Consider the following 27,323-nt stretch of genomic DNA (forward strand, 5'->3'; position numbering starts at 1 on the left):
TGCTACATTTAATGTTTGACATTCTAAATTAAATAAACTTTTTAGTATTTTTCTCTGATTTTTCTTTACATCTTCACAAAATTTGTAGTGGCACAGAAACCCCACACTAGGAGATGAGAATTGATAAAACATAATTGTTAAATATTTTTTATTTTGCGTTCAAACTTAAGAAGTGTTTAATAATTCTCTTTTATTTCTAGCTACAAAAATTCTTTTTTTCTTGTTTTAGTTTCATCCAGTATTTTTGTTCAGTCCGGGATAGATAACATAACTATAGTTTAAATTTACATTTCCTTAACAATAATACGTTTCACAGTAACAAAACACTCAATAACGTAACGAAATACATAAAGTAATTATGGTTTAAGGCTTAAAAAAGACTTAGATCAAGACATAGAAAAACAAAATAAAAATGTAAAATTATTTCCTTTGCTCCTGCGTTAAATGTTATTTATAAATCATGCAACGCCAACGCATCTCTCTGCTGAATCCACTGTTTAATATAGCGTTTAAAAGATTTAAAATATAATTTATCTTATATGGATCCTGGTATAATATTATATAATTTTGGTGCTAAATATTTGAAATCTCAATTCAAGCCACAAGCCTTCCTCATATCTATTTTGGATTCCTCATAAAAAGACTACATTTTTCGACAACTATTTGAATTGACCGTTTTTGTACCATATTCATTGTCAAAATAGCAATCGCGAGCTCCTCTTTATCCCACAAATCCATAATTTAAATGAGATTGAACCATGAGAATTATAATGATATAGGTCCTTGAAGTTAAGATATTTTTTAAATGTTGAAATTAAAGGCCTTATTTTATTTTTTATATTCCCTGAGATGCAAATCCCATTTAAGGTGTTGGTCAACAGAAATAGCCAAATATTTTGCTGATGAAGAGGCAGGAATAGACCATTAGCGATTGTATTAAAATCATTTCAACAATTTGTTTTAGGCCCTGCCATGTTTGCCAAGTATACATGACCACACTATCATCGACAAAATTTACTATTTTTCCTTTTTTTCTATGTTAAGAGGAATATTTATGGAAATAATAAATAGAAGAGGTCCTGGCTTATGGAATACCGCATGTTATTTCTCTTCGTTCACCATGTTTCTTCGATATTCTAACCATTTATTTCCTATCAGTAAGATAACTTTTTAAAAGTTTATTCACTCTACCTCCTTGCACTGCATTGGTTTATTTTTTTTTAAAGAATTGAATGGTTTACTGTATCGAACGCTTTTGTCAGGTCCACAACTATACTAGCCTATTTTGATCTCTTTCTTCATATAGATCGGATGTAAGTTGAATAATGGCTCCTTTAGTCGACTTTTTTAGCGAATGCGAAATTGATTTGGTGATAAGATATTATATCTTTCTATAACGAAAATCTTTATAATCTTTAAGATATGAAAGTTTACAATTCTATTTTTAAGAATTTTCTCAATAATTTTCGGAATACCAGTAATTCTAGTAATCATAATCAGTTAAACAGGTCTGAAATCATTTACATATCGGTTACTCCAGACGTAGGCAGTTTATATTAGTGTTTAATGAATACCTATAAGAAATTCTGAACATTTGATGTGACACTCAGATCCTTAAACGGTTTAATCACTAAAAAAATATTTTTCATGTTATTCTCGATACTTGTTTTACTAACGATGTCCGTGTTTAGTTCCCGAATCCAAATTGTCGGTAATTATTCTTTCGTACTTTAGATCTAGATTTATGCATCGGACATACTTTATCAGTTTCTAACTCAGCTGAAAGCACTCCCGTTTCAAAGGACAAGTTAATCAAATTTATAAGAACATTAGCAATAGCATATCATAAGACTACAGTAAGAATATCAAGGACAGTTGTACCATCATGCCCTCATTTCAGCCTCCTATTCTCTAAAATTTCAGGGAATCTGGGCAAGCAGCTCTAAAAGCACTAGAGTCCTGTACATTTAGAGCTCCAAAAACGTGTTCATACTGCTTGGGGAGAGGGAAAAAATTACTTGTAAAAAAGGAGCAAAATTCAAATTGATATGTCCAGAATACAAGTATTCTATTCTGTAAACTTTGGTATTACTTTCGACGTGTTTTTAAAGAGATCTTTAAGGATGGGTCTATCGCCTTTAAAATAGTTGTTGGATGGGTTTATCACCTTTAATAGTTGGGAGGGGGGTCATGTGAGATTATTTTTTTTTTTTACCGTTTATCCTTTTTACACGTTTATGAAAGTAAAGAATTTAGAATTTGGCCTGTATTCGTCTAAATTTTTTGCAGTTTTTACTATGAGGAAGTAAGTTTTTTTATTTGTGTTTGTGGATTTGTTTTGGAGTTATACCTAAAGACCTTAAAATGTTTCAACCCTGAGAAAATAGGCAGGAAAATTTAGCAAATGAAGAGGAAAGTGTTTGTGCGGGCTTATGGAGGCCGTGGGTGTACAAGAAAAACAATATAACATTTATGATGAAAACAATAAGAGTGATCGAAACAGTGATTTAGACTTACATAGTTCTGATAGTTCATTATCTAGTGTTGAGGAAGCAAAAAGAAGCAAGGGAAGTAGAAGCTACAGAAGAAACTCAAGCAGTTTTAAAACCATCTAAGGAATGATCCTCAGTTCACAAATGATTGTAGTGCTTTGCAAAAAACAGCGTTTTTAACAGGGGTTCCCTATAGTACAATATGCCTGTAAAAAAAAGGATTAAAGGCAGAATAAAAAGGAAAGATGCAAGACAATCAAAGGGACTTAACACGGATATTGCCAAATTGCTAAGGAAAGGTGTCTATTCTAAAAATAAAAACAATGATGTTCTGACCATAGAGACACCTTATCGGCAAGGGACAAACATTTCTCAGTCTCAACCTTGCGGAGATACCTGATAAAACTTGGATTTAAGCTTAAGATGGTTAACAAAAGAGCTGCTGTAATGGAATTGTCAGGTGGTGTATAGAATATTTCAGGAAAATTAAAAAATGTTGGGAGGAGGAAAGATCCATATATTATTTAGCCGAAACATGGTATGATACATTTATGATTGATGTATGATTTCCATTCTCTGGGAAAGAGTCCCTTTTTTGCCATAGTAAGAAAACCATATTTTTATTAATTAAACAAGTTTAAAATTTTGTTTTTTACAGCTTACTGTCCCTGTTTGTCCTTCAGTGACACAATAAAGACTGCTTTTTCCACCATTCTCTGGGAAAAAGTCCCTTTTTTGCCATAGTAAGAAAACCATATTTTTATTAATTAAGCAAGTTTAAAGTTTTGTTTTTTTCAGCGTACTGCCCCTGTTTGTCTTTCAGCGACACAATAAAGTATCCATATGCTGAAGTTGGAATCCATGGCGGCAACAGAGAAACTGTTTCCTTCCTTAATGGAAGAAACTGCTAAAGAACAATGGGAAAAAAACAGAATTTAGAAAATTGTATTAACTTTTTGGGCCAGATTCAAAAGAGTGGTTAAATTTATAAAAGTATTTAGTATCCTCACTGTAGTTTTAGGATGCAGTATACTTAAAATGTAGTGTTTTGTATAAGATTTTTAGTTTTTAGTATAAGCATTTATTTTTGTTAATTTTTATCTAATCTTTCCTAAAATGCATAATAACTAAATATGAGGCAAACAAATTAATAAATATTACATTCAGGATGTAAAGTGTGTTTTTTTATAAGTAAAACTTGTGTCTTTTAAACGCATAAAAAATAGACAGTTAGATGATTTTTAATGTAAAAGTTTATTTAAAAAAATATACTTCCACTTTTCTGACTACATAAATACTGACTACTTTTATCAAAAGAAGTTGGTACTAAATATAGAGATGGGGGGTTTGCATGAGTATATTATTATAATAATAGATCATAACATGTATTAATTTAAAAAAAAAAACAATAATAAAGGACATTGAATATGGCAGCCAAAATCCCCATTAATAATCACCACCAAGTAAAAATAAATCTCAATACCCAAAAAAAGGAAATATATAAAATTTGAAGACAAACCAAAACATTTTACACTTTTGTGTCAAAAAGTAAATATTTAATGCCTTAATCCACAGAATAAATGGGCCTGAGTAATTCGTACCACCTATTCTCTCATCACTTGTTATAAACACCCCACTAATGGCGCTAAAAACTAAACTTAAATAAAAAATTATGGTTAAACTCATTTTACGTACTTAAATCTTATATTTAAATTAAATATTATCTTGCTATCAACTATCCTAAATTTCTAATTTAATAAAACCAAACCCAAAAATCCCGAATAATAAAGTTTTAAATACAAATAAATAAGGCCGGACTTGTGCAACTTATCACGCTTGAGTGGCTGTGACTGAGGTCAGGCGTCTAACAAAATAGTACGTGGGCGCCTATAGTAAAATTTTACGAATCATATGTATAAATTCTTAAAAAAATTCTTAAAACATTTATTTATTTAATGAAATGATTAAATATCGCTTAGAATATTACTTTATGACTCTTTCCACATAAAATTTTGCGATTTAAACATGCATGTCATGTGACAATACAAGCAACACCGGCACACGGACTATTTGCGGCACATCAAAGATTCTAATAGATCTCTGAACTGAACTATACAAGCTTCATCCATATATCGCTACCTTCCAGAAAGACCGTCACAAGTCCGAAAAATCCATTTTTCGGTTTTCCACGAAAATTGATTCAGCAGAAGTTGCTTCTATTACAAAAAATATCGCATCAAGCTAATTTCGGCGAATAGCCGCTTGGCGGCGCATGTGGTCAGTGTACTAAGTGAGAACCTTTCCTGTTTTAACAAGCAAGAGCGTATCAATTCAGTTATGCCTGGTCAGTTGCAGTCGTGACCTGTGTTTATTCAGTTAAGAGCGTCACAACATAAAAGTGACAAGTGTTTTTTTAAATATTTGTGGGAAAGACCATCCTATATAAGTTTAGGTCGATTTTCTGTGAAAAGGTCAGTTCTTTTTTTGTATATTTTTCGATAAATATCGTCATATTGTATGTTGGTGCATTTTTTATGGAAAATGTGGTAAATAAAATATAGTTTTTTTCGGAAAAAAAACGTCATATTTAGAATTAGTGCGCTCTTCCTTGTAAAAATAAATAATTTTTTTACTTTGTGTTGAAATTTGTTCATTTGAGACGTTTTTTTATGAAAATTTCTGTACTTTTAAAGACCTGAACATGTCTCATCTTGAGTTATGACGTTCTTTCTTGAATAAAAATTCGTTTTTGTTTGTATTAAATGTTAAGGCGTAAGTATAACAGTTTTATTTATAAAACAAGTTAAATAAAATTTGCCAAAAGTTGTCTGTTGCTTATTACTTTTTTTGACATTTTTTTCACACTTTCAGTCCGATATCGAGTTTGGAGACTGAAGGTTTGTATTTTAAATTTTTATTATTTAAATCAGTTTCTTTACTTTTTTTTCTTTTGCAGAGAAAGAAAATACCAAGCCTAGTTCCTCCAGAAGTTTAAGTCCTTCTGCTAGTTTTAATTCAAGAAAACATACCACACGTAGGTATTTTGTTTGGTTACCTTTTACTTTTTATTTTACCTTACCTTTTACTTTTTATGTTTCCTATTTTTTTTAGTCGAAAAATCTTGCCCCAAAATCGAAAAATCCCAACCCAACCCAGAAGAACAGGTCGTGGTAGCAGAATTATGTGTAGAAGCAGCTAAAGGAGGAAGATAAAAATGAAATTCCTGAAACCAAAAAAAAAGGGAATTATGCAGTTACTAGAGAAAAACATAATACCCGACTTTTATCATGGTTTTTACCAAAATTTATTTAAGTAGATTATAGATTTTGACTGTTTTGTTAGATGTTTTTACTTAAGAGTTAAGAAGAAAATAACTAGGTATATGAGTTAAGTTTTCTTTTAATACGTTTTAAAAATACGTTTCTTTTTCTTTAATACGTTTGTACTGATGTAAGTGTAACCTAGTATTATAAAACTTCAATATTATAATTTTTTAAAATATGTTACCAAAAATTTAATTTAGGTTTATTTTTCATAAGGTTTGTTCCAATCCAACGCGTTAGAAAACCGTCATCAAACGATTACGCTCATGCGCAGTAATTAAAATTCGACGGTAATGACAGTAATTGTTCGGTGACGGTTTTGAACGCGTTGGAATACACTATAGTAGATAATAAACAAGTTTCGTTTACATGAATTCAACTTAGTACTTTCATTAACTCAAATTGAAATAAAAAAACCTAATTTTTTTTTCAGCAAAGACTGTCACATTTAACTCTATTTTTTGTTTGTTGACACAGACTAAAAAAATTATCATCAAAAAATATTCTCCACAAGGGTCTTTAATAATACCAAAAAAAAAATTTAAACATATTTTTCAAAAAGCAGGGTAGCGCTATGAAATAAATATTGGATATTTTTAAACGCCTCTACTGAAAAGTAGCAATTTTCGAGTTGTGACGGTCTTGTTGGAAGGTAGCGATATCGGCTACTGCAGACTACGTCACTACATGAATAGGATTGGTTTAGCGGAAATCGCCGAATGCAGACTATGCAGGGAGGAAAACGAGACTGTAGAACACATTCTATGCAGATGTCCGGCTCTAGAGAGAACCAGGCAGGCCATCTTTGGAAATGCCTTACTTCAGATAGAAAACGTTAAAAATACTTTTCCTAATGAAATCGGATCCTAAATTATTGAACTCCTAAAGAAGGCAGATCTGAGTAGGGAAGTATAAATAACTAGGAGTGAGCCACGATAAACCTAGGGTCGCAGTGAAGGGACCCAACTCCCAACAAACCTAACCGAATCTTATCTTGCTGTCTTTATATTTCTTCCTATTTCTTTTCCTGTATTGTGCGTTTGTATATTCTTTCTGTAGAAACAGAAATTGCCATTCTATAGATATTAGGTTAATGATAAAATAGGCATTATCGACAATTATACAAGTCACAGCGCCCATCTCTAGAGAGCGCTCGACCCGCCGGACGAAGAAAGAGAATAAAAACTTTTGGGTTTGGCAACGCGCCGACCACCTCGCGGGTCACGTGACCCCACCGCGAGGCCCCTCTTCAATCGTGATTCGTGATCCTCTTCTGCAAGAAGACGAGCCGGCGAAGAAGCGCCCGCAAGAAGAAGACACGAATATATGCGAGTCCGTCGACCGGACATCCTCTGTCGATGTACTACGTTTAAGAGGGCCGATGCAATGCAATTTTTCATTGTTTCGGGTCGGGTCCCGTGACTATCGGCACTCGTAAGTTTTCGAGTTTTTGGGTCATAACAAATGAGATTTTAGTGAAACTACTTTAGTTCATTATGTAGCATACTCGTTCGTAATGTAGACATGAATTCATCAAATACATCGAGGTTTTGATGCACAAAAATAGTCAATTTATTTTTTACGCATTCACTAAACTTGATCACTTAAGACTATATTTATTTATAATTAAGACTATACAGCGTGTCTACTATAAAAACCGCCAAACCTGGCGGCACTAAGAGGTGATTACACAAGTCATTGGCAACAAAAAAGTCGTATAACATTTTTTCGAAAAATTGTTAGTTCTGGTATTTAACATTTTTTGATTTTATCAAATTTCTTTGTTTTTTTTTTCATATAAACAAGAATATCTCCGTTATTCTTAGCAGCACATAAAATTTAGATATACCGTCTGAAAGAAAATTAAATTTGCTATAAGATGGGTATATTTAAGTTTTTGAGTAATTTTTATACCGGGTGTTATCAGGAGGTAAACGTAACATTTGGGAAATGTGCAAAATTAGTGGTATCTTCTTTGTTGTCGTTTTTCTAAAATTTGGTAAATAGGGACATGTTTTTTTTCAGCAAAAACTACTGCATTTATGCTTATATGCTTTCCAATGATATACTTACTTTTGTAATAGCTATTTGTTCTCACAGCAATATCATGGGCAAAAGAAAGAAAACCTTGAAAATTTTCAAATTTTATATTTCTTGATCTTTTGAGCACCAATGCGGTGAGTACTTGTAGATCTATCTTCCCTAACACAACAACTCCACAAATTTCCATTAGAGAAGCCGTAAACAAACAACATATCTAGATATTCATTCTTTAAGAAAAAAGGCAGGTTTTCTTTCTTTTGTAAATGGCAATAAATCCGCAAAAGAAGGAAATTCACAAACCATGTATTACTTGATTTTAAAACAAAAGCATAGATATTTACAATTTGACAAGAACTGTCATTAAGTTTTCACTTCGACTTAAAGTAGTTAAATAAGTAATTTGATTTAAACGTGCTTAAAAAAGTAATGCCTAGTTTCACAAACATTGAATATCGGGACATCTTATTTATTTACGGTGTCGCAAATGGAAACTCGCGGGAAGCAGCAAGGAAGTATGCGCTTCGTTTTCCTAATAGACGGCAACCCCACAGAAGTATATTTGCAGAAGTGTTCAGACGTTGTAGGGAAACTGGTTCCTTTCGAGGTTTACGGATTAGAGAAGGTGGTCAAAATGGTCAACGCTGGAGACAAGAACCTGCGATTATGAGAGCTGTTACAGAAGATAGATCTAGAAATACTCGCCGCATTGGTGCTGCATTAAGGATTCACCATTCCACTGTACATAGAGTTCTTAAAAAAAAATAATTTGCATCCGTTTCATTTGAAAAAAGTCCAGGATTTATTGCCAGTGGATGGTGAGGTCAGGCTTCAATTCTGTAGGTGGTACTTGAATAAGTTTTAAGAGTGGGGAACAGATCAAATATTTTGGACAGATGAAGCAACATTTACATAATGAATTTAAGAAATAACCATATATGGCATACAGAAAACCCTCATGCGACTGTTGTTTCACATTTTCAGCATGAGATAAGGGTCAACGTATAGATAGGATTAATGAGAGGTCGCCTTTTCGGGCCTGTAATACTTCCTGATCGGCTCAATTCCAATGAGTTTTCAAATTTATTAAATAATGACCTTGTTGACTTTCTGGAAGAAATCCCCTTAGCCGCTAGACAGGAACTTTGGTTTCCAGGAATGGACGGATGCCCATTCCATAATGGCAGAATTGTGCAAAATTCCATGAATCAATGCTTTGGGGAGAAATGGTTTAAAAGATACGGTCCAGTAAGATGGCCGCCCAGAAGCCCTGACCTTACGCCCGTTGACTTTTATGTCTGAGGCACATTTAAATTTAATGTTTATAGTAGTAACATTATCGAATGAGTGTGTTGCAATGAAATGCGACAAAAACGCGTTAAACTTGAACGGTCAGAAAAAGAACAAACGTTGATAGTGTCAGAAGAAGATGCATCAAATGTATTGAACAAGAGGGAAGACATTTTGAACAATTGTTATAATTTTAGGTTTGTTTAATGAAATTTTGATTTTTTAATTTTGGTCAATCAAGAAACATAAAATTTGAAAATTTTCAATTTTTGTGGTTTTCTTTCTTTTGCCCATGATATTGCTGTGAAAACAAATAGCTATAATATTTACAAAAGTAAGTATATATCATTGGAAATCATATTAAATGCAGTAGTTTTTGCTGAAAAAAAAACATTTTTATTTTTACCAAATTTCAGAAACACGACAACGAAGAAGATACCACTAATTTTGCACATTTCCCAAACGTTACATTTAACTTCTCATAACACCCGGTATAAAAAAATTACTCAAAAACTTAAATATACCCATCTTATAGAAAATTTAATTCTCTTTCATATGGTATATCTAAATTTTATGTGGTGGTAAGAATAACGGAGATATTCTTATTTATATGAAAAAAAAAACAAAGAAGTCTTAAACTTTCGTCGAAACTACCTAAACGAAGGTAGAGTTTGGTTATTTTAGAAATTTTAAGAATTCAGATTTACTTAATGTCAATTGGGGAATGAAATCTTTAACTGTCATTGTATTAAGGATCAATTTGATTTTCTTACGAACAACATATTATTTTTGTTTGACAGGCATGCTCCTTTGCGCAAGGCTCTTGTAAGCAGACAAAATCGCCTTGGTTTGCAGGCTGATTACTTTCATTACTCATTACTTTTATTTCAAAAATGTTGTATACAAAGTCATTTCTGTAATTATAGTTAGCCTACGACAAAATAATACCTGTTAGTAAGGAATTATTAATACTAATTGACAAACCCAAATCATAATTATCCTAAGCGTGCAATAAACCTAAGATCTGATAAATCGGACCTTGTGTGTCACTATAATCACCAGACCAAATAGAAGCAATAGAATTTAATTTTACTCTTCGCTGATAACGCTTTAATATTTACTGAAAGTTTAGTGTAGGTCTATAAAAGTTATATATCTTTGACACATTGAAGTTGGCATATTAAGAACATTCTTAATATGCTTTTTCTTAGTTGCTAAATAAAATTTCGCTTCATCTTAGTTGATAAAATTTGTAAAATATATTTTTTTTTTTATTTAAGAAGGTTATATGATTATCCCACTTAAGATTTTGTTCTAAAAAAGCTACCAGATATTTATTTTTGTTAATTTTTTGAATAATTACTTTGAGTATTATTTACACTTTAAAGTGTGGCAGTTAAAATTATAAATTTTAAAATAATTTTGACTTGGTCACTAAAAGTCAATATGCAAAATGATGGACTAAAAGTCATAAATATAGTTTTACTAGGATTTAGAACTGTTACCAACACTCCACTGAGACCAATCTTCGCCCATTGACATACCTCATCCCAGGAATCTCCAGAAAACAAAACAGCAATATTATCGGCATATGGTATTTCACTGCCCTCCTGAAAACTATTTTCAAAATTATTGATATTATATATTAGGAAGAGATTTGGTCCCAGCACAGTACCACAGATTTACAGAATATATTTATATTCTGTAAATCTGTGACAGAACCTTGGACATACCCGTATATTGTGCTCCACTAAAAGTATCATTTATTTTGACGCGTTGAACTCATTTTGGACAGATGACTCCAAGGATGTAAGGGGCTTTCTCTAATGCCCATATCTTCAAATTTCTTAAAAAGTATTTTATATAGGAAACTGTATCGAAAGCCTTTGTTAAGTCCATAAACACAGCCAAATTTTTCATTTTGTTTTGTAAATTTAAATTCATATTATTTACAAATTCGAAAATGGCAACCTCAGTATTTTTGCTTTCAATAAACCCAAAATGCTTAGAGTTAAGTAAATTCTTGAAAGCGAAAAATTTGATAATTTCTTCTTCTAAGCATTTTCAAAGATTTTCACAAAATTCAGATTTTGGCCTATAATTATTTATATCTTTTTTATTACCAAATTTATATACAGGTGTAACAATTCGTGTTTTCCACTCCAATGGAACAATAGAGCTGTTAAAGGATAGATTAATTAAATATAATATAAATGTTTCTAAATGCGTTTATAATTTTTTTTATCAAAACTGTCGTAATTTTGTCCTTTCCTGCCGCCGAATCATTTTCAATGAATTTAAATGTTTAATTAGTTTGTTGCTTGTTAGGCGCTTGTTTATAAGACCTCAAAATAATGAAAAGACAACGAAAAAACTATAATCTAAATATAAAAAAACCAAGACTTATAACAATAAGCAGGCTTACAATACCAAGCGAAACTTCTTTTCTAATGATGTTGCAAGTAATAGAAATTCAAAAGATACATATGGTGTGCTCTCTGCTTAGTAAACTAATATTTATAATAATTCAAAAAACCAAATCAATCTTCCCCAACAGCTAAAAAACGCCCACCTAATAAATAATTTTTTTATTGATTCAGTTAATCAAATTTGTTCCAGTATAAATGACCGATGAACCTTTGTTTTTGATAACATTTCTGAGGCAGAGGTTATAGGGAATGTGAATGGGTTATCTGAAATGAAATCTAATGACTTCGCTTCGGATGGGCTTTCCATTGTCATGATTAAGCTATGTTGGCCTACAGTTATTTTTTTTATACAGCATATCTTTAATGCTGGTATTGATCAGGGACTTTTTTCCTCATGTACAGAGTCTATCTGATTTGAGATCTATTAGTCTTCTTTATGTTCTCTCTAAGATGCTGGAAAAAATAATTCACAAAAGTTGGTAAAATACTTTAATGAAAAATAGTTACTTAGCCCACCTCAATCAGGTTTTCGAAAAGGTTTTAGTACAGCTTCCGTTTTATTAAGAGTATACTGGATGATATTGTAGGATGCGCAGATAACGGTGAAATTACAGAACTTGTACTACTTGATTACAGTAAGGCTTTCGACACCGTTGATCATAGGCTTATAATAAGCAACTAAAATTTTACGGTTTCTCAGATTTTAGAGTCCCTGAAATTTTTTGCAAGTTATTTATCCGAAAGATTGTTAGACTTGATAACAGTTTACCTGATGTAATCTTAAGGGTCCGCAAGGTCCTATTCTCAGACCGTTGATTATTGTTATATACAGGTTGTCCCGGAAAATGTGGGAAATTTCTCGGATTCATATAAAAAATATAAAAATAATGTGGAACTTTTTTATAAAAAAATGTCCTTTAGGCCCTTCCTACGAAGATACGGCCATTTAAAGACGCCGCTAGAAATCGATTTTTCTTACATAACTTTTGAAGTACTTGGTATAATTACTAAGGAACTCTTAAAACGCAGCCCTTAAAACACATTTATCTTGTTTATTTTACTAGGGGCGGACTTGTACATTATAATGCTTAAATTTACATAACAAACACCCTGTATGATAAAGACTCTGAATTAATAAATATGGATAGCTTGAACCTTAAACTGATGAAAAGGCATATCTAAACACATATTTTTCTTGAAACGCAAAAACAACCTGAAAAAAGAATGTAATCAATAGAGAAGCTAATAATTCGAAACAATTAATTAAGTATGTTCAACGTAAGCTTCGTGACGTCTGATACACTTGCGGGTTCGACGAATTGTGGACTAATGTACTCGCCACAACAACCCTGTTGTTCCTTATCACATCACTATGAATCCCGATTCTCTGTGAAATTTCCTCCGGAATACCGACAGGAGTTGAATACACCAAGGTTTTGAGATGACCTCATAGGTAAAAACCCATAGTGTTATCATTGCGAGGAAGAGGATAGCTGTCCTTTTTTAGTCACGTTATTAGGCTGCCGGTAATTTACGCAGAATCTGGTCGGGGTAAAGCCCATGTGTACCAACTGTTAGATTTATAGGGCTCTCTATCACGCCTTCCTTGATCATACTTTCAACAATCTTATCAACCTCTTCTCTACGGACCACTAGTAGTCTTCGAGTTGTGTAAGAAATTCCTCAGCTTCTTTCCTTGGTCCGGCCTTAAGCCGGTGCCTGACAATGATATCAGTTCTTTCAATTCTTCCCGAATTGCTTCCTAATTATTTTCCACATCGACGATCGCTTCTTCGATTCGCCTTCCGGTCCTGACGGCTACATCCTCCATTGGCCTCCCTAATGATCCGCTTAACCGATTTATCAAAGTTGTCCTCTCTTGGAATTACTTAGTGGACAGAAGCCCGGTCCTTGTTCATGTTTTGTGTTGGTGCAGCTTCAAAAGACTCCATGTTTGTTTCAAACAAAAACAGTTTGTCAAGCTATTAAGTTCTTATTTCTTTTAAATACGTGAATAAGTGTATTTTCTTCTTCTTTTCAATTTTTGAGCATGTGAGATATTTCTAAATTGATTTTTGCTATAAGAAGTGACGTAATACCCAATAAAATAAGTAACTCATTATGAATTCGTCACAACAATACAGATTTTACTCAACTCAAATTGGACCCCAACGGATTCCGTATTAGCACAAACTTCCTTCTTGTGGTCCACTGCTGAAGGTCATCTGTTGACATCCAATATTGCCATTCTGCTTTGAGCTTCCCAAATTCTGTTCTTTCTTAATGAAAGAATCCACTTTTCTAGAAAAGAATTTAAACATTTTTCCAAAATGACAGCTTTTAACTCTTTTTCTTCAAATTGGCATTGTTTTCCAAAATATTTTCTTCCAACCAATTTTTTTGTGAATTTTAATTGACTGAATTTTTCATGAAGGTAAGCACGGAAGGATGTACCAAGCAATTGATTGCACAAAAACCGCCAACTGATGAAAATAAAGATTGTTTATATGCAAATAGGTCAATTTTGCTAAAAGCAGACTGTGATCCACCGTATTGAAAGCTTTAGAAATGTCAAGCAATACGAGCGCTGTATTATCACCTCTATGAAAACCCTCAATGATGTCTTGAGTAACTTTGAGCAAGGCAGATGTGGTGCTGTGCTGCTTTCGGAAGCCCGACTGGCCCTTCGGGATGATGTTATTTATTTTGTAAGTCAAGTGAGGATTAAGATGTTAAATAGAATGCCGGAGCATATTCGCTGAGTTGCAGTCACTACCATGGGCATTAGATTTAAGGTCAAAAACTATTTTTGAAATATCTGTTTATTGAATTTTGCCAGAATGTTGAAGGTTTACAGATGTAGAACGGCTAGAAGTATTTCTAAGGCTACCTAAAGTTGTTCTATTGCTTTCCATAGTTTTTTACTATTGCTGCTATTTTGATTTCCAAATATATATTTTCCCGCCTAATCATCCTCACCACCGAATTTCGTAGTTGCTTGTAAAATAGCCAATCTGTTAAACTCTTAGACTTTTTAAATCTCCATAATGCTTTTTTTTATAAAGAGTTTAATACTTTCGGTAATGCATGCAGTATAAGGTTTAGAAATCCTTAAGGTAGTTATTGGGCATGTGTCTCCAATAATGAACAATTGTTACTGACAAAAACTCGACTTTTTCAACCAAACTATATGGTAAATAGTACCCCATCTTATCTCTCCTAGATCAGCAGGAAAAGCGTTCTTGATAAAAAAGGCTAAAATTGCGGTAATACAGTATAACCTCGACTATCGGAACACGCGTTTATCCGAATATCCGACTAGCCGAACCTACAAATTTTTGGTCATTATCCGAACCCTCTTGATTAACCGAACAGTGGCATCAATTTGCAGGTCTCGATTCGTCAGTTTCTCGGGTGTTTGCTTTGGTCGTTTTGTTCATTAGCATAGAGTAATTAAAAGTATTAATATTCATTTTTCTATGTTCATTAGTTGGATTAGATCAGCGGATGGGTACACGACACTTTAAGCGGCGTGTTACGTACATGTTCTAGACGATTTTAGTACATACAGTGTTTATTATTAGGTATATGCACTGCAAATATGTTAAAGAGAAAACGCATTTGTTTAAAGTTGAGTGATACGGTCACAATTTTAAAAAGTATTGACGCTGGTAACAATGTGTCAAATTTAGCTATGGTGCTAAAGTATGGTGTTGCTAAATCTACAATCTGTGATATAAAGAAGAACCGCACAAAACTTTTGGCCTACTTTGCTAGCTTGGATAGTGGCCCTGGAAATCGAAAGAGTCTTAAGTTAAGTGCTAATCCTGACGTGGAGAAGGCGGTTTACACCTGGTTCTTGCAGGAGAGGTCTAGAGGTAAAATATCAATGCATAAATGTTTCTCAAACTTACGATTTCTTTAAAATTAAATTACAGGTACACCAGTGTCTGGGGAAATTATTTGTGAAAAGGCAAAGTATTTTTACCAGCAACTACATGGTAATAATACGTTTAAAGCTAGCTCAGTGTGGCTCCAAAATTTTAAGCAGAGATTTGGAATTCGTCAGCTTTCTATTTTCGGGGAAAAACTTTCCAGTGTCCTCTCTGCAGTAGATCCTTTCAAACTAAAACTTCATGATAAAATTAAGGAGTTAGGCCTAAATGCCCATCAACTTTATAATGCTGATGAAAGTGGGCTATTTTGGAAAATGTTGCCTCAAAAAACATTGGTTTATAACCAGGCAAAAACGGATAACATTTATGCCTTGTTCAAATGCTTCAGGTAGCCACAAGTTAAAATTACTGGTTCTTGGTAAATCAAAGAGGCCACGTTCATTTAAAAGCCGTTACATTCCTGTAGTTTACATGGGTCAAAAAAAAGCATGGGTAGCAAGAGAAATTTTCACAGAATGGTTTCACACGTGCTTTGTCCCCGCCGTACGTCAAAAAATGCATGACTTGGGTTTACCTGAAAAAGCACTGCTACTCCTTGGTAATGCACCTGGACATCAAGAAAATTTATCCAGCGAGGATAAACAAATTTGTGTAATTTTTTTACCTCCTAACTGCACTCCTTTGATCCAACCAATGGATCAACACGTAATTTAAGCAGTCAAACTGTACTATCGGAAAAAGCTTTTAAAAAAAATTGTTGAAACACCAGGAGATATATCGGCGGAATTGAAAAAAATTACCTTAAAGGATGTCGTAACCGAACTGGCTGAAGCTTGGCAAAATATCAATCAAAGCTTGTTAAGAAGATCTTGGAAATCGCTCTTACCACCAAATTTGATTGCACAGGAGTGGGATGAAGAAGATCTAATATCTCTTGCTAGTTTAGCGAATCGCTTAAAAATAGGTATTTTTCATCAAAAGCTGGGTGAAATCATAGATCTATTAAAAAAAATTGAAATAAGTTTAGCTGATGAGGAAATACAACAGTGGGCTGTAGGAAAAGAAGAAACCGTCCAAAAAATGGCCGAAGAAGATATTATAATAAATTTGGATGAGGAAGATCAAGATTCAGAAGAAGAACATGGTCTATAATGCATAATGAAGCGGTATCCTCTTTTGATAAATGTATAGAGTGGGCAAATAATAATGGAGAAGCTCAACACCATATCCTTCTATTGGAGGAAATGAGAAATAGGGCTAACAAAATGGCAATGAATGCTATAAAGCAAAAAAAAATTACCGATTTTTTTAAATAAGTGTTTTTTTTTGTGTCAAGGTTTTTACATATTTATACGTTTATAAAAAAATGTAAATCGACCTGAAATGTTTTACTTAAAGGTTGTATACATATTTTAATAAAGAAATTTGCAACAAAAACATGTTTTTATGTAAAACTTAATTATCCGAACATTTTGCTTATACGAACGGGCACTTGCAGTTAATGATTCGAATAATCGAGGTTATACTGTAGTTATATTTTATAACGTTCATTTTCAACCCTAATCCTGATGTCCAAGCTATTGCATGGTGATCGGAAATTATATCAGCATTCAGAGTACGAGAACGTTGGACATTAAGTGGGCTTGTTAAAATAAATCACACCAATCAACGTTTATGTGTTAGCTGCTACACGAGTAGGCTCATTTATTACCTTAAAAAGTTTTAAATTGAATTTTAAATTTATTTTCAAAAATCTTTTGTAATAAACTCAGCAGAATTTTTTTTTTCACGAACATTTTTTTTCTCGAAAATTTCGTTTTTTTTTCAGATATATCCGGAACTACTTGGAATTTTTTATATTTCAAAGCGGCATATTATTGAGCACCCAAAGCCGCTAAATTGTTCCTCAAAAAATTGTCTCATTTTAGTTACAATGAGATATGTGACAAACTACACCTAGCCTCCTTTACTTTTCCTTTTCTTATGCTTGAGACAGGAAAAGGAAGAATTTATTAAATGTTTATTGTTGAAAAGCTCACAATGTTGCTTGCAATTTTGGTAACAAGCCCGAAGCCCAAAGGATATTTGTATTCTAGAAAAGATTCATTAGATTGATTTTATGTGTAATGAAAGTTGCCGCCATCAAGAAAATTCCTCAAGATTGGGTGATTTTATTAAGTTAAACTTTGGGAGTTCTAATAGGTCTTAAAAAAATTGGCCAATGTATTGATTAAAACCATAAAAGACATCTGAATTTTTATTGTTTATAAGTAACCAATTAACCAAGACTTGTAGAATAGGATTCTTTCAATATTTTCCTTTGGATTTTAGCGGTGCTTAGCTGCTTTTATTTTAATGAACACAAGTTACATCCCTATTAAATCACCATCTTACCATCATTTTCGATGACTTTGAAACAAAACAAAAATTAACACTCAATAAAATCAAAAACTATATATTATAATACAATTTTTATTCTTTATAAATTAATTATACAAAATTCTGAAAACAACCACACAACAAACATATGCGCTTTTACCAAAAAAATATTCATTCACTTTTCATAATAAACACAATGAAAACCTTTGGCAGTCTTTTTTGCTCGGAATTAAAAAAAGATACACGTTATAAATAATTTATGGAGGAATATATATATAAAGATTTTTTTCTCAGGTTAGTAAGCATTTTTGTATGGAAATAAATACTGATTACGCTACTAAACACGTAAATAAACATGCAACTGGAAACTAGATACATCGTATATTTGGTATAGTTTAAAGAAATAATCAACCTAATCACCTGAAATACATATATAGGCCAAATTTGTGAGAAAATGGGCAGCATCCCATAAATGAAAAGAAATATTTAATTTTAAAACATAACATTTTTTGAACATAGTTTTCCTCTGGCCAAAAAGTATGCACATGGTTGATTTTTTCTCGAGAATATGCATATTTTTTGAAATCAAATTACAAAAATGTTAACACTTACGCTTTCTATAGAATCTTTGATAGTAGTTCTTCTAATGGGCAATTAATAGAAAATAAAACAAAATACCAAGTTTCAAGTATTTGAAACAAATATTTCTCTAGCAATCCATTCCACTCAAACACCGACTTTTTTTTGTTTCATGAAATCATATATGCATCGGTTTCTAAAGAAATTCGATCATATCCCTGCTTCATTCTTTTTTATCAAATAATAAAATTAGAAACAAACTACTCAAAAACCTTCACTATTATATCGCCCATTAAAATGAACAATAAACAATTTAAATTAGTATTATTCAATCAACAATTGGCAAACATTAATATGGTGTGGACGCTTCTGAGCAGGTAGAATCTTGCCTACAGCTAAGGGAATGCTGCAGAGCCATTGGAGTCAGCCACTCCTTTGGTAAACACCTTTCCAAAAATGGTACCCAGCTGCTAAAATATGCCAGGCGGTTCACCCATGGAGGAATGTCTTGACCACATAAAATCTAGAAGAAAAATGCATTTTCTGCCATCAATATTATACAGGGGGTTTGGAACGTGAGTAGCCAAACGGAAATGGTGAATAGGTGAGGTTACTGGCTATTTAAAACATATAGTATTTTTTTGTTTTTCCTCAAAATTAAGGAGTAGGGTAAATAGAGGAGAGATGATGCACTTTTTTTCAAACTAGTCTGGATTTTAAAATTAAAAAAAAAACTAAAAAACAAATTCGGATTTTTGTGAAGAAAAGTATTAGTTTTTTATTAGAAAGCAAGAAATTGACAATAAGATTTAATGTTGGCAAAAATCCAAATTTATTTTTTTCTTATCTTTGCGTCATCTCACCCTATATATATAGGAGAGATGACGCCCTGCCTAAGGTGAGTTGACGCATTCTTTTTTAAGCCACACTTTTCAAATTTAATTTTTGAAATGTGTTAAAATTAGGTGTTTAAATAATTAAAAACATAACATCAATATTTTAAAGCTTTTATTGAAAAACAAATCTGTTTCAGAAAAAAGGAACGTAAGAAAAAAAACTCATTCAAACTTAAAAACAGAAAAATGTCTTATTGGCTATCTATTGGTAACAAAGAATTATCTTTTTTGGGCTGTTTTTTTCCCACACAAGTCGCAAAAATTTAGATATTTTGTGAATTCTTCGTGCATCCATCTCATACACTGAATGCACTGTATCCAGTCTTGTTTTTTTTTGGTTTTGCTGTATTCCTCTTTACAACCAACGCAGATATCAGATTCATCGTCACCACTCGTCGAATCGTCGTACGTAACTTCATTATTATCGTCGTCAGATTCAGACTCAGATACGCATTTTTTCTTAGCACCTTTCTTTTTTCCCTTTAACATTGAACTTTGGCCTTTTTTTGCTTTGCTTTCTGTCTTATCCTTTTTGTCTTTGATATTTTCAACAGACGTTAAAATGCTAGCCAGTTGTTTGGCTCGTTTTCTTACAGTCTCTACAGCACGTGCCACTGGCACTGGAGATATTTGGTCTAGCATTTTTCCGGGATTAATGGTATCTGGGTTAGACCAATGAGAACAACCTGGCTGTGGCTCCGGAGAATTATGGCTTATTTTGTTAATGTCCGTGTTATTATCGGAAACTTCCTGTGGAGCGTCTTGTAGACTTTCCTCTGTCAGGTAGGCATAGTCAGGAATAACATCCGGATTAAAAGGTGCGATACCTGTTGCTCTAAACGATGAAACTGCATTTTTTATGTTTGCAGACTTTTCCCACGCAGAAGCAAGTAGTTGTCCAAATTGGAGCCTCGTAATGCGTCTTTCGGGATTAGCTCGTAAAAATAAATTGCAAGCATAAAAATAAATAGGAAGCTTTAAGACTTAAAAAATCCTCCGTCTAATGGTTGCAAGAACTGCGTGGTGTGGCTAGGTAGACAAAATAAAATAATATTATTTTCAGCAGCATACTCCAGCATTTCTACATTGCTGTAATGGGAGGAATGTCCATCAAGCAGCAATAGTACTTTTCCCTGAGGTTTCCGTGGTTTAAATTGGTCCCTAAGCCATTTAAAAAATATTTCACTATTTACATATGCTGACTTTTCTGACATGTAGACTAAAGAACCTGGCGGCATCCCATCTTCAAATTCGGGTTTTTTGTTTTTGCCTTTAAAAACACAGGTTGGTGGAATGTAGGTGCCTTCTCCGTTGCATACAATAACGGAAACCCTTCTCAGCAGATGCGACTGATGCTATATTTTTGGAGCCCTTTGCAGCAATAACATATCCAGGACGCGTATTTAATTGCAAGCCTGTCTCATCTATGTTAAATATTCTCTCAGGCTCATTCATTAAACCATTTTCGGTTAATGTCTTTTCAAGAAGATTAAAGTAAGAAGCAACGTTTGTTTTTGTCATTGCGAATGCACGAGCTGAGGAAACCGCTTTAGCTTTGCGTATCGCAAGTCCCTTGTTTCTTCTAAGAAAAGAATCAAGCCAGGGATATCCAGCCAAACGAGCTTCTTTATTGAACTTGTAAGGTATATTTAATTGCTCCGCTAGGTTGAATGCCATAGAACGAACAAATCTTCTTGTAGGCGCAAATCCATGTTTTTGAAGCTTTTTAATGTGTGCTACTATTTTAGCTTCGTTTTCTTCCCCCAGCGTGGACGAGGGTCCCAAGTTCTTAGACTGCATGTCCCCTTTTTTACGCCGACGGCGTATAGTGGCTTCTGGAACACTGAAGGTCCGACTTGCCTCACGAACCGCCATTTCATTCGCTTCTATGGCAGCAACTGCAGCAGCTAACTGTTCTTTTAACCATTTGCCCCTAGAAACGCTTCCTTTTCTTTTATATTGTGTAGGCATGTCTGCAAAAAAGTTAAATATAATTAATTACAGGCGAAAGGCATAACAAACCAGTTGAATTTATTATTGGTGATTGAGCAAAATATAGTTTTTAAGAAGTAGCATTTTTAAAACCTGCGTCGACTCACCTCATCAGTAATTGCGCCAACTGACCTTACTATATAAGGAGAGTTGGCGCAATAAATTTAAAATAGCCGGTTTATAATAGCGTGGTCAATTGAGGTTAGGATTACTTAAACAGCAATTAACTATCCTAAAATAATCAAAAACCAAATATACATACGACATAACTTACCTAAAAACTATGTTGTTCCACACAATAAAAATATTTTTGGACTAGCACAAATATAATTTTTGAAAAAATCACCCACTTAATTAACCGAACAGCTAAAACAAGTTATTTAAAATCTAATGGCGTGACTAAAGGTACCCTGCCGTACGGTTAAAATAGATGCGCCAATTCCCCTCGAATTACCCTAATCTATTTTTTTTTCTTTTTTTATTAGATTTTCCTCGTTTTTTTACTTTAACCTTCAATTTTTTTTTAATTTTTGGCCAAAATGGCACACAATTAATTTTATGTTAAAGACTAATATTGTACCATTCAGATTTAGGTAATAAGTCAGAAAAATATTCGAAGAGAAACTAATAGTGGAGTAACAAACTTCCTCAAATCAATAGAAAAAAAATGTTACGTCAACTTTACAATGGAAAAAATAAAGGGTTTTAAAATGTGTTAAAAAACTTCTCTAGTTAATAGTCTTTCTAACGATATGCAACATGTAACAAAAATAATTAGGTAACTTTAGGTAACGAAAAACAAATAAGTTTGTCTTCAAGGACGCGCGAACCAATTTCTTGAAAGCAACCTAATTGAGCGGGTATAAACTTATGCCTGTTTCTAACATAGCTAAACCTGTTACGCTATAATCTCCTTTATCATTCGGCGACACTCCCTTTGTGCCCCGCTACATTAAACTGTTACCTGTCACTAACCATAATATTATATAGAGTATTATTTATTCGAGACTTGTCTTTCTCCGCAACTTCAAGTATTTTTAACTCCGCTCTACGCATATTGTTTTTGTTGTTCATTTTCGTTTCGTTTTGTTTTATTGTTACTGTTGCCTACTATGGCTGGTGCCTTTACAAACGAGGAGTACGCCGATATCCTAATGGCATATGGTAGAACTGGTGGAAATGGACGAGAAGCAAAAAGAATTTACCAAGAGCGTTTTCCCAATAGGCGCCAACCTAATCGTCATACTTTTGATACGACCTTTAGACGCTTAAGAGAAACTGGTAGTCTAAATCGCCGTAAACCTGGAGTTCGCAGACAACGTAATGCTGATGAAGAACGAATTCTGGAAGCTTTGACGAAGATCCCACAACGAGCATCCGGACTGTGCCATGACATGTATCTAAATCCTAAGTGTATGGAAGGTCTGGTCTGTTCTTCATGCCAACGGAAAGCCTCCCTTTCATTACACTCCCGTGCAAGATCTTGAAGAAAACTACTACCAAAGACGCATTCAGTTTTGCCGCCTCCTGATTCATATGGACGTGGATAACCGCGATTTCTTGGAAAACATACTGTGGACAGATGAATCCAAGTTTTCAAGGGAGGGAATTACCAACTTCATAATTTTCAACATTATAATTTGCATTATTGGGCCCCAAAAGAAGAAAACCCAAACATGAAGAAAGTCGTGTGCTTTCAAAGGAAATTCTAAGTAAACGTTTGGGGAGGCCTAATTGTTAATACCCTTATTGGTCCACATTATTTACCGGATAATTTGAATGGGGATAATTATCTAGATTTTTTATTAAATGATCTGCCCGAACTCTTGAACGGGGCTCCAAATTTTCTCAATGAAGAACAAATGACGTTCCAACACGATGGGTGCCCAGCGCACTGGAGATATGGCCATCAATTTGAGCAAGACTTATATATAATTAACCCTTTCAATACGGTACGAAAATGTATTGTTATGCCGCATGGACGGCAAAAAATAGCATGCCTGGGAGACGGATGACGCACATAGGCGTCGCAATTATATTTTTCTTCTTTTGATATTTATCTAAAAGAAATCAAGTTACATTTATGTTTTTAAAGCTTACATTAATATCTAAATTATTTGTAATTGTGTAAACCAATAAATGAAACAAAAATAGCATTCTAAACAGTTTATAATGAAGTAGTTATAGAAAATGTATCAAAATTCCAGACCGCACCACGCGTGTTGAACTCGCAAACAAACCAACAACAAACCAACTTAACCAACTAACACCACGCACCACGTGCCTTATAAAACAACATCCCGTACAGCCGGCTGATGCAAATACGGGGCGGCGGATAACGCACCAGAGCGTCAACCGGCTGTCAGAAATGCTTTTTTAGAATCATTATATTACGTCATAAAACACAGTTGGAGGGGGCAGTTTGTCAGCCGTCCTGTTGGCAAGGCAGTAAGTAACGCACATATGCAATAGCCGGGATGAAAGGGTTAAATGATTTGAAGTAAAAAATATGTTTTTTCGATTATGATCAACCTGTAAAGGAAAGAGTCATGAAAACGAAAGGCACAATAGGTTTAGCTGTTTTAGTACGGTGAAAGAGATAGCGCAACAGATGTAGCAGTGTTAGAAAGAGACATAAGTTTATACCTGCTCAATTAGGTTGCTTTCAAGAAATTGGTTCACGCGTCTTTGAAGACAAACTTATTTGTATTTCATAAGTTACTTAATTATTTTTGTTACATGTGGCACATCGTTAGAAAGACTAATAACTAGAGAAGTTTTTTAACACATTTTAAAACCACACAACTTTGTTTATTATTATTTTTTCCATTGTAAAGTTGAAGTAACATTTTTTTTTCTATTGATTTGAGGAAGTTTGTTACTCCACTATTAGTTTCTCTTTAAATATTTTTCTCAGTTATTATCTAAATCTGAATAAGACAACATTAGTGTTTAAAATAAAATTAATTGTGCGCCATTTTGGCCAAAAATTAAAAAAAAATTAAGGTTAAAGTAAAAAAACCGGGAAAATCTAATAAAAAAAGGAAAAAATATATTACTCCTTAAATTTGAGGAAAAACAAAAAAATACTATATGTTTTAAATAGCCAGTAACCTCACCTATTCACCATTTCTGTTTGGCTACTCACCTTCCAAACACCCTGTATATACAATAAAGCGCTGTAATACTTTGAAAGCAAATCAAATATTTAATACTCTGATCATACTAAAATATGTTGATACCTTTGTAAGAGATCCTGAAAAATGGTTACAATTGTTGTTCATTAAGTGGTATCTGTCTCCTCTGAATTCTTTCCCTAGTTCATTAACAATGCGTTTTACATCTTCCTCTGTGAAATCTGTATAACCAATTTGAACAGTTTGTCTAAAATTTATTATTTATCAGTAGAATTGGTACTCTCACCGATATCTGTTGTAAAATCTTACCTGAATCTAAATTGATCACCTAATTCTTTGTCATCCCTAGGGTTGATTTCAAATATTCCAGTAAAGGGATATTGATGTCCTCCATATGCATATTCAGTGTTATATATTTCAACACCTGAAAATATGAAAACTGGAGATATTCACTTTTAAGTTTTAAATAATTGGCAGTATAATACAACTGGATAAATGAGTGCTGAAAATCTTTTGGAGTCTCTTAGCAAATATTCTTGCACATTATATGGATCATTCATTATATTATATTTTTAAATGAAAAATCAATTTCTAAAGCAGCTTGCATTTCTAGGATTGTAATTTGCAAAAAATATCTTAAATGTGGAGCAATTATCAGAATAAAGAACTATTTTAAATTTAATATTTAGTGGATTATTTGTTATTATAAGTTTTTTCATACCTAATATTATTAAAAAAAAAAAGTTAATAATCCTAAATAATCACTTTATAAATTATCAATTTATATATAGGTATTTACTGTTTTATCCACAATATTATTTGCTGCACCTCTAAAGTCCTTATATTTCCCAACTAAATATACTGGAATAATATTGCAAGAATATTATAATTTAAATATTACTGCAATTCTCTTGCAATATTATCCTAATTGGATTAATTTTATATAATATAATAATAATAATAATATAATAATAATAATAATATTCTTTATTTGCCAACAAAATCATATACAGGACGACAAAGCAATGTCATACAAAGGAGGATCTAGCTCCCATAGGGTACATTAATTTTTCTTATCTAGAATTCATAGAGGCAATATACTTATATAAACAAAATAACAAAATTTAAAATAAATATTCTAAATATTTAACACAAGTTAAAATTATTATCCAAAAGTAAAATTATAAATACATTTAATCTGCAACCAGTGGTAAATAGCTTTTTTAAATTGGACTGTAGATTCAATGCTTCTAATATCAGCAGGTAGCATTCTATAAGCCCTGATGGCCATATAATGAGAACCTCTTTCATAGTAAGCTAAATTATGCAATGGAATGCGGAGATCACTTCTATGTCGTGTAATCATAGTCACATCCTCAGTGTACATTGCCCTATTCTCAACAAACAAATGATTGTGTCTCTTCACCAATAACACCCAGGAAGAAAAGTATAAGGAGGGAAGGGTGAGTATTTTAAGTTTGCAGAAGTAAGGTCTACAGGAAGTTCTGTAGGTCATGCCCAATAAACAACGAATGATACGCTTTTGCATTCTAAATATATCTAGAGCTCCTCTTGCTGATCCCCAGAAACAGATACCATATTGTAAGATCGACTGTACCTGTCCAAAATAAAATAGGCGAAGAGATACCTCAGACACTACATCCCTTAATCTTCTAATCAATCCGCACAAGCTAGCTAATCTGGAATAAAGGTTTTTAATATGTTTCTCCCAATTTAAATTGGGGTCAATGTGTATTCCTAAGAATTTAATACTATTGGCTACAGGGATTGACTGCCCACCAGACCACACAAGTAGAGATTCTGAGACAATATTTTCATGTCAAGTTTCTACCAATCATTACAGATTGTATTAATTATCGAATACAGGTTTGAATTGTAGTTGCAATACTAATTTTATCAATATTGGTGCAACTAAGGACAGTAGATTCTGCAAAATAAAGTTGTATATATAGGGAATAAAACCTGCAATATAAGAAGTCCAATAGCTGATTATAGTTTCCTCCACCAATAATCTATATACACTCTTGTTGTGACTTTTGCTCATAGTTTCCCTTTGCTACATAGTTTAATTTTTTATTTCAAATATGCAGTTAAAATGGATTTAAAGTGTTCATGTCCCTATATATGCTTAAATACCAATTTTCTATGAAACATCAGCTTTGAAAAAAACAAAATCAAATTTACAACAAAGTTATATAGACTTTATTGTATCTCACTTACCAGAATGAAAAACTCCAAGCCCTATATTCGAGGTATATTCATTAATTTTAAACATATCATACACATTTAGCAAGACAGGCTCTCGAGCCATTTTGGCTGGCAGCAACTCATCTGAACCAGAGTCTCTAGTGACACTCATACAACTAAAGGGAAGATTGCACGTAATACCATTCGAAAACATCTTGCAAACTGCTAAGAAATCATAATATGCATTTTATAAATAACAATATTGCTACAGTTCACTTACCCTAAGAATATTGCAAAACAATCAAAACAACTAGTGGTAGCCGTCGCTACAGATTCATATCAAATATTAGTGAAATGATTAATTTCTGTTTGCCGAGCTAACTGACAATTTCGAGATAAATTTGTTGATTAATAATTTTTTTAGAAAAGGTTATTATTGTTTTTCAGGACTTTTTCCTTTCAACAAATTGACAGTGACACTGTCAATTGAAGGTGTCATCCATCTGTCAGTGTCAATTGGTTTCTTCTTCTTCTTCTTTGTTATGGCTTCCGCTCCTTTCGAGCAATTTACCGGCTCATGTGGTTAAGCTTCGGGTTGTATCCAAATGTGGACCATATCCCTAGCTTGCTCTACGTAATTCCTTGCTTCCGATTAACAAGGC

General features: G+C 33.0%; 1 protein-coding gene across 2 annotated transcripts; it reads right to left on the reverse strand.

The window, feature by feature from the left end:
* Positions 1–18,211: 18,211 nt before the first annotated feature.
* LOC126741160 (deubiquitinase DESI2) lies at positions 18,212–27,134 on the reverse strand. 2 transcript variants are annotated; one of them, XM_050447515.1, is made up of 5 exons: positions 26,942–27,134; positions 26,695–26,883; positions 24,763–24,877; positions 24,559–24,700; positions 18,212–18,951 (listed from the first exon to the last, which is right to left on the reverse strand). In XM_050447515.1, the coding sequence occupies exons 2-5, from the start codon at positions 26,873–26,875 to the stop codon at positions 18,778–18,780; spliced, it is 612 nt and encodes a 203-aa protein (XP_050303472.1). In that variant the 5' UTR covers positions 26,876–26,883; positions 26,942–27,134; the 3' UTR covers positions 18,212–18,777. The 2 variants fall into 2 exon arrangements, with proteins under 2 accessions (XP_050303472.1, XP_050303464.1); XM_050447507.1 differs by having other exon boundaries at positions 26,695–26,886.
* Between the last annotated feature and the right edge of the window lie 189 nt (positions 27,135–27,323).

Source organism: Anthonomus grandis, chromosome 1 (genome assembly GCF_022605725.1).
Source record: "Anthonomus grandis grandis chromosome 1, icAntGran1.3, whole genome shotgun sequence".
NCBI classification, from domain to species: Eukaryota; Metazoa; Arthropoda; class Insecta; order Coleoptera; family Curculionidae; genus Anthonomus; species Anthonomus grandis.